General features: G+C 37.5%; 1 protein-coding gene across 1 annotated transcript in view; it reads right to left on the bottom strand.

Annotated features, from left to right (window-relative positions):
- LOC129368492 (protocadherin Fat 3) overlaps window positions 1–16679 on the bottom strand; it is an 80867-nt gene that overhangs the window by 26997 nt on the left and 37191 nt on the right. Inside the window, 20 exon segments of the mRNA XM_055043489.1 lie at window positions 380–942; window positions 1045–1322; window positions 1670–1867; window positions 1948–2091; window positions 2390–2527; window positions 2619–2833; window positions 2976–3189; window positions 4883–5061; window positions 6351–6584; window positions 6687–6840; window positions 8348–8544; window positions 8973–9366; window positions 9470–9604; window positions 9872–10324; window positions 11654–11874; window positions 12359–12542; window positions 12635–12742; window positions 13838–13991; window positions 14532–14896; window positions 16129–16659. Coding sequence (XP_054899464.1) covers window positions 380–942; window positions 1045–1322; window positions 1670–1867; window positions 1948–2091; window positions 2390–2527; window positions 2619–2833; window positions 2976–3189; window positions 4883–5061; window positions 6351–6584; window positions 6687–6840; window positions 8348–8544; window positions 8973–9366; window positions 9470–9604; window positions 9872–10324; window positions 11654–11874; window positions 12359–12542; window positions 12635–12742; window positions 13838–13991; window positions 14532–14896; window positions 16129–16659 — 5059 coding nt within the window.

Below are 16679 nucleotides of genomic sequence, written 5' to 3'. Positions count from 1 at the left end.
CCAGAACAACCTCTGAAGAAGGTTGTCATTGTTTGAGTCATAGTGGACTTCATGGGAGATAATCAAGGAAGAAAACAAAGCATAGTTTTATGTCAAGGCACATCAAGCCTACTGTACAGCAACAGCATTTTGATATTACATCAATATGGACCAAAATCTCTGAAGAATGTTTCAAACAAACTGTTGAATTTATTCCATAAAAAATTAAGGCAATTCTAAAGGAAAATGAGGGTCCAACCTGGTACTTGGAAGGTGTCCCTAATAAAGTGGCCAGTCAGTGTACACTTGCATCATCACAAAAAAAAAATCTTAAGGACGTTAAATTAGAAGCATTGACCATTTGTAAGAATAAAATTTTGGGAAAAACTGGAATATTCACCTGAACAAGTGCAGCTCTCTGTGCGTCCAAACCTGGGCAGAACCAAGGTGATCCTTTCTGTGTTGTAGGTAACAGGCAAACCACCCTCTATCACGAGCGTGTTTTTACACTCCATGTCTCCACAATCCAACTTCCCAGAACAGGTGCTGCTGATTAAAGCTGCTCCAGCAAGGGCACCTCGCATCTCACCGCGTGCTGCTGCTTCCTCCAGCTTTGCTGCCAACTCCTGTTGGGAGTAAAACCCCTCCATCCGTCCAGTGCCTAAAGTCTCTGGTCTCTCCACTGCCAGAACCAAATCGATATTAGATGTCCCTGCAACTGGCTGCACACCAAGTATATGAAGAGGATCTTGCTGCCCTGGTAACCACTTCCAGCCAGCTATAGCTCGTAAAGTTACTTTGATCTGATTCAGGTACCGTCCAAGTAATTCCTCCCATGAGATGGAGCTGAAACGCAAGGTCAGGGCGCTACGCAGCAAAACATCAGTCACCTGTTCAACCTGGACTGACACATCAGCTATGACAGCATATCGCCCGTCACTGATTGTTGCATTCATCTGGTATCTGAAAGGAGACAAGAACATGTAATGGATTTTCATTCAGGAAGTTTTTTCTGGAGCAAACTTCTGGCTGTATGAATTTTAAGTTTATGTAATTTGCATGTACCTCCCAGGTTCCAAACCTGGCAGAGCAACAACACTTCCATCTTGTCTGTTGATCTTAAACATGCTCTTTGGAGGAGGCTTGTGGGTAAAAGACAGGACATCATTGGGGTCACGGTCTGTGGCATAGATTCGGCCGATCGGACCACCCGGAAAAGTATCCGTTGACATGACGATGTAGATCTCCAGAGGGGAGACAATGGGCTTGTACTGACTGTTCCCGATGACTCTCAGAAAAACCCAGGAAGACGAAGTAAGACTCGGTTTACCCGAGTCACTTGCCTATGGCATCAAAAGAGTACTTTAGATGAGGAATAAGTTAAACTATGTAGACATGTATAGAAACTACTTAAGGTAGAATACTGTTAGGTTTCTAATGTTAGAGGTAGCTGGTAATTTTATCATATTAACCAGATTACCCACCGAAACCTGATTCAGTCTACAAATGAAATCACATATTTACATACAATGTATGAAAAGAATGCACATATTTAGTTTCAACCATTTCATTGATAGAAAATTCTAAGATTATGTTTAAAGGGTTCTAAGTTATTCTTGGATATCCAGGTAATTTGTTTTCCAAAAACTCCACAAAATAGTGAGTGACAAACAGCACATCCAGCCATTACCTGAATTTCAAGTATGAATTCTCTGGGTGCTTCAGGACCGAACACACGGTTGGACTTTAGAGATCCAGTCTGGTCCAAACGGAAGAAACTACCTTCATTTCCTGCCACTATGCGAAAAACAAAGGGGGCACCATTTCTAGGGGAGTCTTTATCACTTACTGACAGTGTTAGAAGGGGGGTGCCAGCAGCCTGGTTGAGCTGAAAGTACAGTGATGAGTTTGAATGTCAAAACACCAAAGACCTACACAGAGGACACACACACTCACACACAGGATTACCTGTATAATGGCTGTGGAGTTGGGAGGAGTAAAGACCGGAGGGTTGTCGTTAACATCAGAGATGTCGATGTTAACGGCGACAGTGGAGGACATGGCAGGAGAGCCGCTGTCAAATGCTTGTACAGATAAAGTGTACCTGGATACCTAGAGGATAAACATGAAGATAACAGACTTCATTAGATGATTATTTTTGCAATCCTGTGCTTACTAATCTAAAAATTCAACTTTTTAGTTGAATTTCACAAAATACGGTGAACTACATATTCATTGACAGCCATGAAAGGGATGTGTAAAAAGCCTTAAAATAATTTAAAGTTTTACTCTCACTAAAAACATCCTAATTATCCAACAATTTAGTACAACCAACAATTTAGTTTAGTACAATTGTGACTAAGGATGTTACGGAACGTCAAAGGTGCTTCGTATTAAGAAAAACCCTTACTAGTTCTCTGTCAAGTCTCTTATTAACTTTAAGCAGTCCAGTCACAGGATCAATCCAGAAGTGATTGGTCCGATCACCTTTCAGAATTGAGTAGGTAATTCGTCCATTCACTTGGCTGTCCAGGTCTTCTGCCAACACCTTCACAGCATGTTGGTCAAGATAGAGATTAGTAAAAGGACAAAAAAGGCAGACAAGTGAGTGCCAAAAACAAATAAGGACTAAGAATTACCCTTGTAACGGTCTGTCCTATGGATGCATCCTCACTGATCAGAACATTATAGATATCCTGATCGAACATTGGAGCATTGTCGTTGACATCCATGAGTTCGATGACAATCATCGTAGCGGTGCTAAGAGGAGGGTTCCCATTGTCCCAAGCCTCAACAGTGATGTAGTAGTCCTTGCACACCTCAAAGTCCAAGTCATCAGCCACTGTAATTGAGCCTAAAAATATGCTATTTGTTGTTAATTAAACAAAATCGTTAAAACAAGACTTTATATAATCTAACGATGTAATGCTTATTAAAATAGGACTCTGTTGAGTCAAATAATTTAACATATTGTACAAGAAGCCACATCTGCTCACCTAGTTTTCTGTTTATGTTGAATTTCCCCAACTCGTTGCCTGATCTGATGCTGTAAGTGATCTCGGCATTGGGTCCAATGTCAGCGCTTGTTGCTAAAATGCGCAGAACCTCGGTCCCCACAGCGACATCCTCAGGGACAGTAACGGCATAATCTCTCCTCTGGAAAACTGGAGCATTGTCATTCACATCCAGGACCAAGATTGTCAAATCAACCTGAGTGACAAAAAGAAAAAATTGGGAAACTTAATGTGCTGTAGTTAAAATAAAAAATCTCCAGATCACTTAAACCTAGTGACTTTCTGAGTCACTGTTGATGAGTAAATTATTTATTTTTTTAAGTTTGTTTCAGTTGTTTGCTTCTAAATGGGAAATTAACAGGTCTTTGTTTGGTATTATTTATTTTTAAAGTATTAAAATTTCATTTTAAAAAACCCTGCAGAATTGTGATGACCTTTGTCGTACAACTGATAAATAAATGACAGTAAATACATTTTTCATTCCTCCTTTGTTAGACTATTTGTCTTCCTATTTTTTTTCCCCTTATTTCTTTCAAGATGAATGGCCTTGCATTGGAATCCTCTCAATAATTGTCTGGTGTACATATTTGTCAATAAATTTGTTGGTCATAGCCGACGAGCCATCCAAACATGTAGTAATGTTTAACATATAGTAAGTTATAAAACGAGTGATTTCTTCAGATTCAAATACTTAATTTCTTTTCAAAATTCATGTTTATCCTTATTATCTAGACCCTACACCTTACATTACATACAGTGTTGATTAAATTAATTTGAAAATTTCTAGCAATAATATATTTCAGTTTATAATTTTAGTTCGTGTATGGGACCCATTCTAAAAGCTCAAGAGAACCGCAGACAGACCAACCCGCTCAGTGGAAGTGTAACACTGTCCCAGTTTCCCTGCTTTCTGTCTGACATTATTAACGTCACCTTCCTCATCTTTTCTGTCCCGGCCACCGAAAAACTGTAATGATATTTTATCTTAATTAAAATCTACCCGGTTATTAAACTAATCTCTTTAGTAAACAAAATGGCTTCACTCGCTGGCACATGCAAGCATTAATTTCTTCATGCATATGAACAGAGATACAGAGTCAGATTACAACATAGTGCTTACATTTTAAAATCTCTGGTGCCACTAATCTAAATTGTACTACAGTCAGATATGGTGGTGATCATTCAGATAATCTTGATAAGATTGTACACTCAGACATGACAGACACAAAATTATTAATTCATTTATTAATTAAATCATATTATTTTTAATTAATTAAGCTTTTGAATGAATGTTTTTCCTTCACAACAACCATATATTTATTGAAATAATTTATTATGTAAATTATTTCAATAAATATATGGTTGTTTATAAATGACAGTAAATTAATTTTTATTATTATTATAACTTTTGTAAAAGTTATAATAAAATTTAATTATTTTATGTAATGATATTCTGTTTAAGACCAGGCGACACTTATTTTGCATCATATGTACCATTTGTAACTTTTGGGTTGGATTTACAGAATAAATTGTAAAGCGGAGATGGGTTATTTATTTACTACTATAATGGTAATGACGTAGCAAGAAAGCCCAAAATCACTTAGATGTTATTTGTTTTTAGTATTTAAGGTATTGCTACCACAAACTGATAATCAGCTGAACGGACATGTGGTAAATTAAGCTTTCTTGATTGACGTAGCTGGTCTACCAGTTAGCTGTTTTTCCAAGTAGTTTGCTTTTTGTGTCAGGCTTCAATCTATTTGATCATGTTAATTCAAGCCTTTTCTCTCATTGTGATATTAGAAGAAGAGTGTATTTTAAAAAAACAACCACAATTGATTCATTATGTTACAACTGATGTTACACTAATTCAACCACTTGTTACCAACCTCTGAGGACAGTGCCCCCTGTTGCCCAGCCCGATCGGTAGCCTGAACACGAATACGATACGAGTCTCGGCTCTCTCTGTCCAGGAATTTCTCCAGGATCACTATTCCAGTAACCGGATCAATGGAAAATACCCCATCGAATGAACTCACCAGAGAATACACCACTGTACGGTTCAGACCTGGATCGTACAAACAGTCAGTTACAGTGCATTGCAAAAATATTTATACACCATGGACAGATTCAGTCTTAGTATAACCAATGGATGGTTCACAATCAATGAATGCATAATTGTGAAATGGAAGGATAATTATACAAGCTTTTAAAATTTTACAAATTAATAAGAATTTTTAGAAGAATTTTTTGCCAACACTTTGAAGTAAGGCATTTGCTGCAATAACTGCAGAATATCATTTTTCATTTCTGAAATTGGTTAATCTACTTTGCAAAATAGTTCAAGTTTAGTTCGAAATGATAGTTCAGTTGTATTTTCATAGCATATTTCTGCCACTATCATTTTTATGGGAGAGGTGTGTTCATGGTTCTGTTTAGGGTTAGTGTCCCTCCCAGACACAGAATTTTGCATTTAGGTTAAAAATGAATGGTTGACCATATCAGAATTCTGTCATGTATGTGGATCCCCAAAATGACTTGGAGCAAACCAAGTATTATTATTATTTACAGGATTCTGTCAATAAAAATGTAGCTCTTGCAACTGTTTTGCTGCCACAGGCTATTTGTTGTCTTGTAACAGACCCTCCTCCTACCTGAGTTCTGGATTTCTGCAGCTCCTCCAGTGCTACCAAGATCACTCTGCTTCATTAATGCTTCCCTTGCCCAGCCTATATCATATAAATACTGGTAGGTTCACAATCGTACAATATTTTTTTTTCCATTTTCAGATGATGAAACAAACAGGGATCTGTGAGATGTTTATGGGCCAGGATACTGTTTTCTAACCCTGCTTTTAACTTCTCCTTGATTTCATGCCTAACCTGGTTGATGTTTTGCTTGCCTTTACTGATTCCGATAGTTCACCAGTATTTTCTTACATTCCTCTGAGGCCTTGAAAGAACTGCTACTTTTAGACTGAGGTTAAATAACACTTAGTTCAACTATGTTTGCTAAGCAATTTCTGAAAGAAGCTGATCACACAGAATTTACTTATGGGTATCAAAGTAAAGCTTTTCATATTTTAACTTGTGAGAATTTCTTCTTTAACTACAGTATATATTCTTCATATACCATCTCACAATAATGCATTACTTTGTGTCAGTCTATAACTTAACATCCAACAAATATATTTAACTTTGAGGTCAGAAGGTGACAAAATGGATATGTCTTTACAGCACAGTATTGACAATGCTTAATACAACATATCCCCTTTTAACAAACAGTCTCACCACGAGCACTCAGTGGATTTATTCCGCATTTATTATATGACTGAAGCAAAACTTCTACTTAGTTTACCTTCATCAGGGTCACTGGCTTGCAGGCGAGTAAGTAAAGCCTTGGGGGAGGCATTCTCATACACACTCGCCAGGTAATGAGTTGTCGAAAATGAGGGAGCATTGTCATTCACGTCCAACACTTTTAGAGAAATGTCAGATCGGCAGAACAGCCCTCCCCCGTCAGTAGCCTGAGCAATGAGTTTGTAGGAGGGTGTTGTTTCTCTGTCTATTATGTTGGCGGTTCGCAATTCACCTTGAAACATGAAAGAAATATGTCAGAGCTTTCGCTACTTAGCTTTGGGAGTATTTGTTGCTTTTGCCATGAAAAAAGGAAATGATGAAAAATAGAATGTACCAGTGTTGGCATCCATATAGAAATCTTCCACTCCAATGCCAAATAGTGAATACTGGATCTCAGCACTTGAGCCTGAGTCAGCATCTGTTGCACCAACCATCAGAATGCCCTTGTTAATGGGAATGTCCTCAGGAAAAGAGGCACCATACACCGCCTAGGACAGTACAAAAATAGAATACATATATACCACTATATGAGAGCAGATGACCACATGTAAAACAACATAGGTGTCTACAATAAAAAAAAACAAACAAACAAAAAAACACAAACAAACAAACAAAAAAAGAACACATGACTGTTTCTGCTTTGCCTCCATTATCCCAGCTGTTAGATCAAGGTCAACACAGTTAAGCAACCTTTCGTGGCCCAGCATCCATTCCAGCCAATAATTGCCTCTGGAAAAGAACTAAGTGTCCCCATACACAGGCAAACATTTATATACTGTATAGTATGTAACACGTCTCCCTTTTTTTTAACTTAGCTGTCTTTTGCAATATCTCAAAGTTGATTAGTTGATCATCGCATCACCAGATAGTGAAACAGCCACTACCTTCAAAATTGATTAGGCGATAGTGTCATTCTCTCTAATGGGATAACATTATTGTCTGTCACATACAGTGCAGTAGAAAGTTTAAATAGTCGTCATGTAGCACATATTAATTTATGTGCATTCTCATTCACGGCATTCACTTTAATGATAGATTCAGTGTTTTTGTAGGGTGGAACAATTCTGCAACACACAACTGAAATAATGTTTTAAAACAAGAATAAAGTGTGACATCTAATATTGCTGTCTTATATGAGACAGCAACATTGGTTCGAGGTAAAGATCTTCACCTTTTCCTCAAACTAAAAGTATGTTACAGTTGCTTTTAATAAGAATAAACCAGGGTGACATTATTTTATGGACTGGCCTTCCTAAAGGTTGACTTCAGCTGTATTAGAAGATTGTTAACCTCAAACTAGAACTGCATAACTCTTTAAATAAGCACTCTGAATTAACCAAGTAAATGATAAAAAATAGTGCATGGTAAAAATTTTGGTAACCAAATGGGCATAAATGCAGTTATGACATTCTCCTACTAATAAAAATTACTGTTTCTTTTACATTTACAATAAAAAAAACCATACAAATTTGATTAATATGTATAAACAGGATAAGACACAGTGTGCCCTTAAATATTTTCTGCTATTTTTTTTAATGACAGACTAAATGCTTTGTATGCACACATACTTGCCTGACAAGAGAACAAAGACTACCAAAAGAGAAAAGGGAGATGGGGAGGAATTCAAAGGAAATTCTTAATGACTGTTAATAATTATTCTGCTAATTTTCTCAAACTGAAATATTGCTGAATATTAATAGACAGAATGAAATGCTCCCAAAACATCCTCAGCACATGTATCATTATACTTATAAAATTGCCAAAAACAAAACAACAACAAAAAAAACAATAGTTAGATGGAGGGATAACAGGCTTTAGACACTGTGTTAAGAATCATTCGACCAAATTTAACGCAGCATCTGTATTATGTAGCAACAATCAAACTCCTTTACAGACAAGAAAATGTAGCATATCTGAACCACCGTTGGTCACAGGTATATCTACTTGTTTTTCACATTAATATATTGCACACCTACATATTTCCCCATCTCTAACCTGGTTGCAGATGGGACTGTTGTCATTGGCATCCATTACCGTTACCTCCACTGCAGTATGAGCGACATAAAGCCCGTCACTGGCTGTGATATTGAGCAAGTACCAATCCTGTTGCTCACGATCCAGCAGACCACTGACATAAACCTTCCACTCCCCTTGCACAAGAGTAAGGCCAAACACTCCTCTCTGATTTCCCCCTGGAAACACACATAAGATTTGAAACCTATTGAAAAATAAAGACAGATGTGATAGTGAATTGAATCTTTTAAAAACAATGACCAACTGATTAAAAACCATTCACAGTCAAATTATAGGGATTCCTTTTTAGTGCAATCATCAGCCACAATATCAAAGTAGAATTGTAGCCATGGATTATGGAAATCCCAATGGCATTTTATTATCAAATTAGCTTAATCGCTATTTAATGTGTTATAATCATACATAACTTATATAATTACATACAAATTATTTTTCTCATTTTTTTTCTCAAATTATTTTTTACATTTTTCTCATTGAATATTTTTTAAATAAATGCAAGAACAAGCAATGTGGAAAACATTATTTTAGTGAATGAAAAAAAAATAAAGTTAAGCTGAACAAACATTTATGATTTCATTTTCATCACCTGTGATGTAAAAGCTGACAAGGCGGTTTTGGTCAGTACCATCTCGGTCTTTGGTTTTTAGGACAGCCACAACTTCACCGAGTGGATCACTCTCCTTCACAGCACCTCTGTAGAACTCCCTCTCAAACATCGGCGGATTGTCATTGACGTCCGATACGGTGATGGTCACCACTGTGGTTGAGGAGAGAGGCTGTAACTCAGCCAAATCAGAGGCCACTACTTCAAAGCTGTAACTCGAGCAGGCCTCATGATCCATTTGAGTCACTGTGGTGATCCAGCCTGTTTTGCTATCAATGGCAAAGACAGAACCGGTGGTGATTGGGCTGGTGAGGGACAAAGTGTCCTTCGTTAGGTCCGGGTTGTAGGTGAGCAGTAGCCCAAGGCTGTATGTCACCTGCAGTTTAAAGAAGATACACACACTACTATGTGCAAGTAAGTGCAACGTTTTGTAAATGAAACAGATTTATTCACGAAAGTAGAACGTGTTTTTCACATACCTGTCCATTAGAGCCCCAGTCTGGATCAAGAGCACGGACTTGAATTATTCTTGTCCCTGAAGGCATACCTTCCATCACTGTGGCTACATATGTACTGGTTTCAAACTCTGGCTTGTTGTCATTTACATCTAGAATCTGTGGAGTGATAAAATGTCTGTAATTGATTCATGAATAATGTAATTTATTCACAAAAATATACTACTACAAAGAGAAAAACATCCTCATTGTCTGCAGTTTAATTTCTTGTAACTGCTTCATATTAATACAATTGCTCAGGCTTTTAAGAAAATGTGATAGTGATAGAGCTAATAAATATTAAAAACAAATAGCTTGATTTTTTCCCCCTTAGGCTGAAAAACGTAACCGAAACTGAAAGGCTCCTTTCTGGGTTTCATCACAGACCTTCACTTCCAAGTCCACGGTTGACATGGTCTCGATCAAATCTTTTCTTGCAGTTGCTGCAACCTTAAACCTGAAGCTGCTGACTTCCTCATAGTCCAATGGCTTCAGCAGCCTGATGAGACCCGTCTCTTTCTCCACTAGGAAGGTTGCCCCCTGGTTGCTGTCGATTGTCTCCCCAGGGACAGCAGTGAAGAACCCCGTCTGGCCAGGGCCTGTGTAAACAGAGCCCAGCACTGTTCCTACTGCAGTATCCTCAGGGATGGTAAAGGAATACTGAGGCTGGCTGAACGAAGGGATGAATGAATCTGGGGGGACGACTTGAATAAAGGCTGACACCAGGGAGTGTTTGGGAGCAGCACCGCAGTCGGTGGCTTTGACGAAGAAGGACAGGACAGTTCCTTGAAGGTGATCAACAGCACTTTTAGTCATCATCCAACCACTGTCTGGCTCCACCTGTGCAACCACAAGACCCACTTTAAAACTTTAAAAGCAACAGAATATTTTTTAAAAGGATGGAATATGTTTACGACTACATTGTAATTTTCTCTGATGTTTTTGCTCTGGAGGTTTGAGGTTACAACCTTAAACCTCAAAAAATTTAATGAAATTTAACATAGCAGGCCAGTTGTGAAGCATATCCACCTTTTACTGGAATTATAGCTGCAACTTTTCTAGCATGTGCCTTGACCAGCTTACAGAATAATTATGTTACTCCTTCTATTTTCCAAAATTGCTCAAGCTTAGCTGGACTGGAAGAGTAGCATCTGGGAACAGTAAAATGGTAAATGGCTTGCACTTATACAGCGCTTTATCAAGTCCTGGGGACCCAAAAGCGCTTCACACTACATTCAGTCATTCATGCACTGTTGGTGGAAAGCTACTGGAGTGTAGCCACAGCTGCTCTGGGGCACACTGACATGCACCAGCGCCACCTGACCACCACCAGCAGACAAAGCGGATGCAGGGTCTTTCCCAAGGCCACAACAACCTAAGTGAGCAGAGTGGAAATTGAGCTGACAACCCACAGATTTTGGGATGAACGCCTATCACGGCTTTTAAATAGGATTCAGGTGTAAAGTTTGGGTGCTCCATTCTAGTACATTAAAATCAATGGACCTACACAAATGTTGTTCTGACATTCGTACTTCACGTGTCATGTTCTGACATAGTGTCAGAACAACAAGCTGTCATGTTAGAGCCTCTAATATGTTTTTGTCCAGTTTTGCCCTGTATTTAGCTCCATTCATCTTACAGCCAATTTCTAATCAGAATGTAGAAAGATGTGTTAAATTCCTCTGTATACCAAGCTTTTCAGATTTTATTTGTTAAAACAACTGTCCACTACATTTGTTGATCTAAACACATAAAATCCCAATAAAATACAAATGTGCTTGAAACAGTTCAAGCAGTATGACACTTATGCATAGCACTGTGCATCCAATTTTTATTTTGTTTTTCAAAGAATTCCAGAAAATTAATCCATGATTAACATTACATCTGTCTTCAGAGCAGATGTTCGCTTTATAAATTTTAAATAACTGTGTTTCACGAACTGCCTGGAAAATTAACCCCAGTGCAACATTATCTTGATTTAATGGAACAAATATGTAGTCGACATCAAACAGATGGCGCTTAATCCTATAAAATAAGTAGGGGGGGTATCATCTGTCAATATCCCATGACTAAAAATCAGGCTACGCTTTCCCACATGTTGTGCAATTATGAAGTTTGCGTCTTTCTCATGAAGAACAGTTATCTATACTATGACCAAAATGAACTGACCTCCAGCACATCAACGAGTGACAGACGAGCCTCACTGTAAAGGGAGTAAGTTATCCTCCCATTAGAGCCAGCATCAGGGTCAGTGGCCTGAATCTGTGTGACAAGAGAACCTTTAGCAACATTAGCTTTAATGCTCATGCGATACTCCGTGGCTCTGAACTGTGGAGCGTTGTCATTTTCATCTGCCAGGACCACTCGCACGGTGCAAAATGATGCACGACCTGTGAGAGAGAAAACACATAATTGTTACATTCCCAGTCCATGAAGCATAAGTGTTTTTGTTTGTTTTGACACTTAGAGATTTGACTCCAGGTTAGCTTAGTCCTCAGCAAATTTGTAAAGCTCTTTTGTACCCACACACTAACATTTCATTATTTTCTACTTTCATTGTAAAGGTAGAAGTATATTACAGTATACAGAATACTGTAATATATTTCTGTATTATGGCATTTTCAATTAATTATGGACATGAATGATCCTAAAATTATACCAGTTATACATAGATTAAATTAAATGTCAGCATTTTCTGGAGCTTTGAAATAATTGCATTTCCAATGACAATAACTCTGATCATTTTGAATATGAAAAAACATAAACTGCAAAAATACTAAAATTGAGAATTGTGAACTATATAGCATTTGAGCAACTCCTGATTAAAACAAAACAACAACAAAAAAAAACCATAAAAGGCAAAAATGTGAATACCTCCTCCATCCAAGGCCATTACTGTCAGCACCATGTCTTTGTTCACAGGACTTTCTCTGTCTAATCTCTGAAGAGTGGATATGACCCCGTCTGCATCGATGCTGAACTTGATTTTCCCCAGGTCATTGATGAATGAGTAGGTTATCTGACCATTCAGCCCAGAATCCTCATCCATTGCTAAAACCTGGAATCCATTTGCAAATTCAGTCAATTTGTGCTCCCTTTAAATATTACAATTAATTACAAATCAGAGAAATTGAAAAAAATCTTAATTACTTGGATGACTTTGGTTCCTGGAGGCGAATTTTCAAGAACCTCAGCCAGGTAAAACCTTTGACTGAATACTGGGCTGTACAGATTGGCTCCCAGGACACGTACAATTACCTGCAAATCACACCTGCAGTCACTCAGTTATCCTCTCGATCATTGTCTGCTGACATTTTGTGGATGTCATCACAATAAGGACAACTGAGTGGTTTGTCAAACATAATCAGATAAACGTATAAACAAGCACACCACCTAATCAGGTGGTATTTCACATAAAATACTTTTTAATACTTTTTATGTGAAATGCCATACTTTTCCATACTGAGCATTCCAAAGTACTTACTACTTTATGTTTACTTTAAAATATGAAATACTAAACTTTGCTTTTAAATTCTGGTAAAAAGTGAAGGAAGGACAAACAAGGGTAAGGTAGAAAAAAGAGAATGAAGAAAAATATTAGGGGAAAGGAAGGAAGAAAATGATCAGGAAGGAAGAAAAGACACAGAGGAGGTGGAGCAGAGGAAGAAGACAAGTAAAAACACAAGGAGGAGATGAAGAAAGGACGTAAGAAAAAGGAAAAACATGAGGGAGGAGATAGGAAGCAAGGAATTAGGACAGCAAAAAATAAAAGATAGGATACCAGGATGGAAGAATAGATGAAAGGAGGGAAAGAGACATGGAAGAAGTACAACCAGTAGAAAGAGAAGGAGGTCATAAGTTTTGAAAATAAGGAAGAATACAAAGAAGGATGAAAGAAGGAACAATAGACATAAAGTAATGCAATAAATTGTCAACATTCCCAGAATACCCCTTCAATAACGGAGAACCGACCTATCTCTTTTTAATATTTCTTTCCTGTATTTGGCTCAAATGTCATATTACAAATAAGATGAGAAGTTACTGTTAAACATATATAAAATGTTAAAGTTAAAATAAATCCCACTTGTGATTGCCACAAAGTGACAAATGAATGGATGTTTTCCAGTTAGCGACTCAACATCACAGTAAACTGGATGTGACACAGCATTAACCTCCTGCAGCAACCCCACACTTATCCCAGTTAGTTGTGGCAGATGTTCGCCATAATTTCCAACTGAGACATCGCTAACAAAGGTCACTCTGCTCACGCTATTATTATTGCTTGGAGAGGTTTTGAAAGAGGGCAAATAAACTGACAGGACCAGATTGTAAGCTGCTGAGAAGCGGGATCACCTGAGCAGTGTTGGTGAAGACTCCATCTGACACAGACACATTGAGTTGATAGAAGAGTTTCATGCCTTGTCTCCTCTTGTTAGACAGACGAAGCACCCCTGTATCTGGCTCCATCATGAAAGTCATTTTCTCATTCCCTGAGAGAATACTATACCTACGAAAAAAAAAAAAAAAAAAAAAAAAAAAAAATATATATATATATATATATATATATTTATATATATATATATATATATATATATATATATATATATATAAGTGTATAATCTTGCATTCAAACTCTGCCATTATTAAGGGTTATGGCTGTAAAAAGCTAAAACCAGAAATACTGCTGCTTCAAGAAAATACTTAAAAAGTATGAATAATGTTCATTTAATTTTAAAACAATAGTGTTGCTGAATGGTTTGATTGCACATTGAGAAAAAGAATTCAAGCATATCTATTTTACATATTGAACACTACATTCAAATAGAATTCTACAAAAAAAAAAAATATATATATATATATATCTCTATCTCTATATATCTCTCTCTCTCTCTCTCTCTCTCTATATATATCTCTCTCTCTCTCTATATATATATATATATATAATATATATATATATATTATATATATATATATAGAGAGAGAGAGAGAGAGAGAGAGAGAGAGAGAGAGAGAGAGATAGATATATATTTAAAGCATTAGCTCTCACCTCAGCCTCTGAGCATCACAGATGTCAGCATCTGACGCTTGAAGGCAAGTCACAAAGTGCCCTCTGGGTGCCAGGTCACTGACAAAAGCCTCGTATACCGCTTGGCTGAAATTAGGGGGGTTGTCGTTTGTGTCAGTTACAATCACAATGACAGTAACATCAGTGCTAAGGGCAGGATCTCCACTGTCTGTCGCCCTGACAATGAAGTTGTGGCGCTGCATGAGCTCATAGTCAAGCATGCGTGACGTGAATATCAATCCCCTGCTGCTGTCAATTTGGAAGTAGTCGGTGGTGTTGTAGATGTCAGACAGGATCTGGTAAGTCACTACGGCGTTCTTCTCTGAGTCCTGGTCTAGTGCAAAGACCTGAAGGGAAAGGAACAGAACATTTTGGAATGCCTTATGCATTATTCAGGACTGAGAGTGTAAAAAATACCAGAAAGAAAAAAAGTAGATGGTAGTAGTGGAAGTTTAAGACAGAACCTGGCAGCACAAATCACAGCTATATCTGCATACATACCTTTTGGCTATCTATATTGGTTTTATGTGAGTTGCTTCCCAGAATAAAAAAATATGAACTAAAGCAATGTCTCTGTTTTCAAATGGAAAAAATATCAAAATATATGCACTAAAATGACATTTGAAGAGGGAAGTAGGAGAATAAGTGAGAAATGAAGCAACAGTGTCAGTTTCTAACCAGCAATTTTCATACTGTTTGTTCAAGGCCATCAAACTAGCAAATATGAAAGAGCCACATTCATTCATAATGAGAATGACGAAAATGACTCAAGCTTGTAATAATAATGTGGCTTAATTGCCACAAAAATGCTCTACAAGAAAATAAATTAACAGCTGCTATTGTTGAGGTTAAATTACTCATTTTCAAATGTCAATGTAAAAACACCACTGTATCAAGAAATGAGCTTGAGACAAGAGTTGTTAGATTATCCTTATTGATTTTAAAATTGTTTGAAATCATCGTCGGTGATCCATGAATGCATCAAAAGTGACAACAAATTTTGCTCACAACAATTATCTGTGTGTGGAGTTCAAGTAATGTTTTTTTTTTTCTTCAGTCAGTAATAGGCAGGGTAAGGTCTCTGTTCTCTAAAGAATTCTGTTTGAAGATTACTGTGTTGACATTGAAACTGAACTCTGTTCATTCATTCTTAACACCAACTTCCTTACATATACTTTTGTTTTTATCGCAACCAAAGTGCTTACAGGGAGGAGTGGGGGGCTTACTCCAAGACATGAATTCCTGAATAATCGAATCACCGGGTGGATGTAATAATGCTTCAACATGATCCAAATTCAGTTCTCAAACAGTCCAATCTCCAAGTTTAATTAGTCATTTTAGTCTAAGAACAAAGAAACAACAAAAGTCCAGCAATTTTACCTGCAGGCAGCAATAAGAATGTAGTAAAAATCATGGCTTGTTACTTTTTTTTTGTGAATGAATGATTACAGCATCAGTTGGACCCTTCCTCAAAAATTTTAAAATTGATATATAAAACAATATTGATACTTTTGCTCCACATCATCCATCCATTTGTTATAATTCTAACAAATGGATACTTACAAGTATAGCCACGTACCTGTAGAACAGATGTTCCAATCATGGAGTTCTCAGATAGCACAGCAGAGTACGACATGTTCTGAAAAAGTGGGGGGTTGTCATTCACATCTAGTACAACAATATCTACATCCACCTCAGACTTTGCCCCTGTCAAGGTATCAGTAGCTTTCACTGTTAGGCGGTAGTACTGGATGGTCTCGTAGTCTAATGGATATCTCACACTGATAATTCCTGTATCAAAGCCTATGTCAAACTGAAAGGAAGGGTCTCCATCTGAGATGGTGAAGATGATGTCCTGGCCCTCTGGACTGCTTGCATTGATGCCCAGAACAGAGGTGGAAACTTCAACATCTTCTCTGACTGTTACACCATAGAACGGCTTGTCAAACACTGGCATGGCTTTGTTTACGACTGTAACAGGCAGCTCCACTTCACTGGACAGTCGAGGGAATCCACCATCAGTCGCAATGATAATCAATCTGTACTCTGCATTTGATAGGTCAGCTTCAAAAGCTCGTTTTAAGACCAGCTCTCCTGTTACTGGATTCATCTGGAAAAAGTAAAAATATA

Source organism: Poeciliopsis prolifica, unplaced genomic scaffold (genome assembly GCF_027474105.1).
Source record: "Poeciliopsis prolifica strain line A6 unplaced genomic scaffold, Auburn_PproV2 SCAFFOLD019, whole genome shotgun sequence".
Taxonomy (NCBI): Eukaryota; Metazoa; Chordata; class Actinopteri; order Cyprinodontiformes; family Poeciliidae; genus Poeciliopsis; species Poeciliopsis prolifica.
This window is presented reverse-complemented; position numbering and strand designations above follow the sequence as displayed.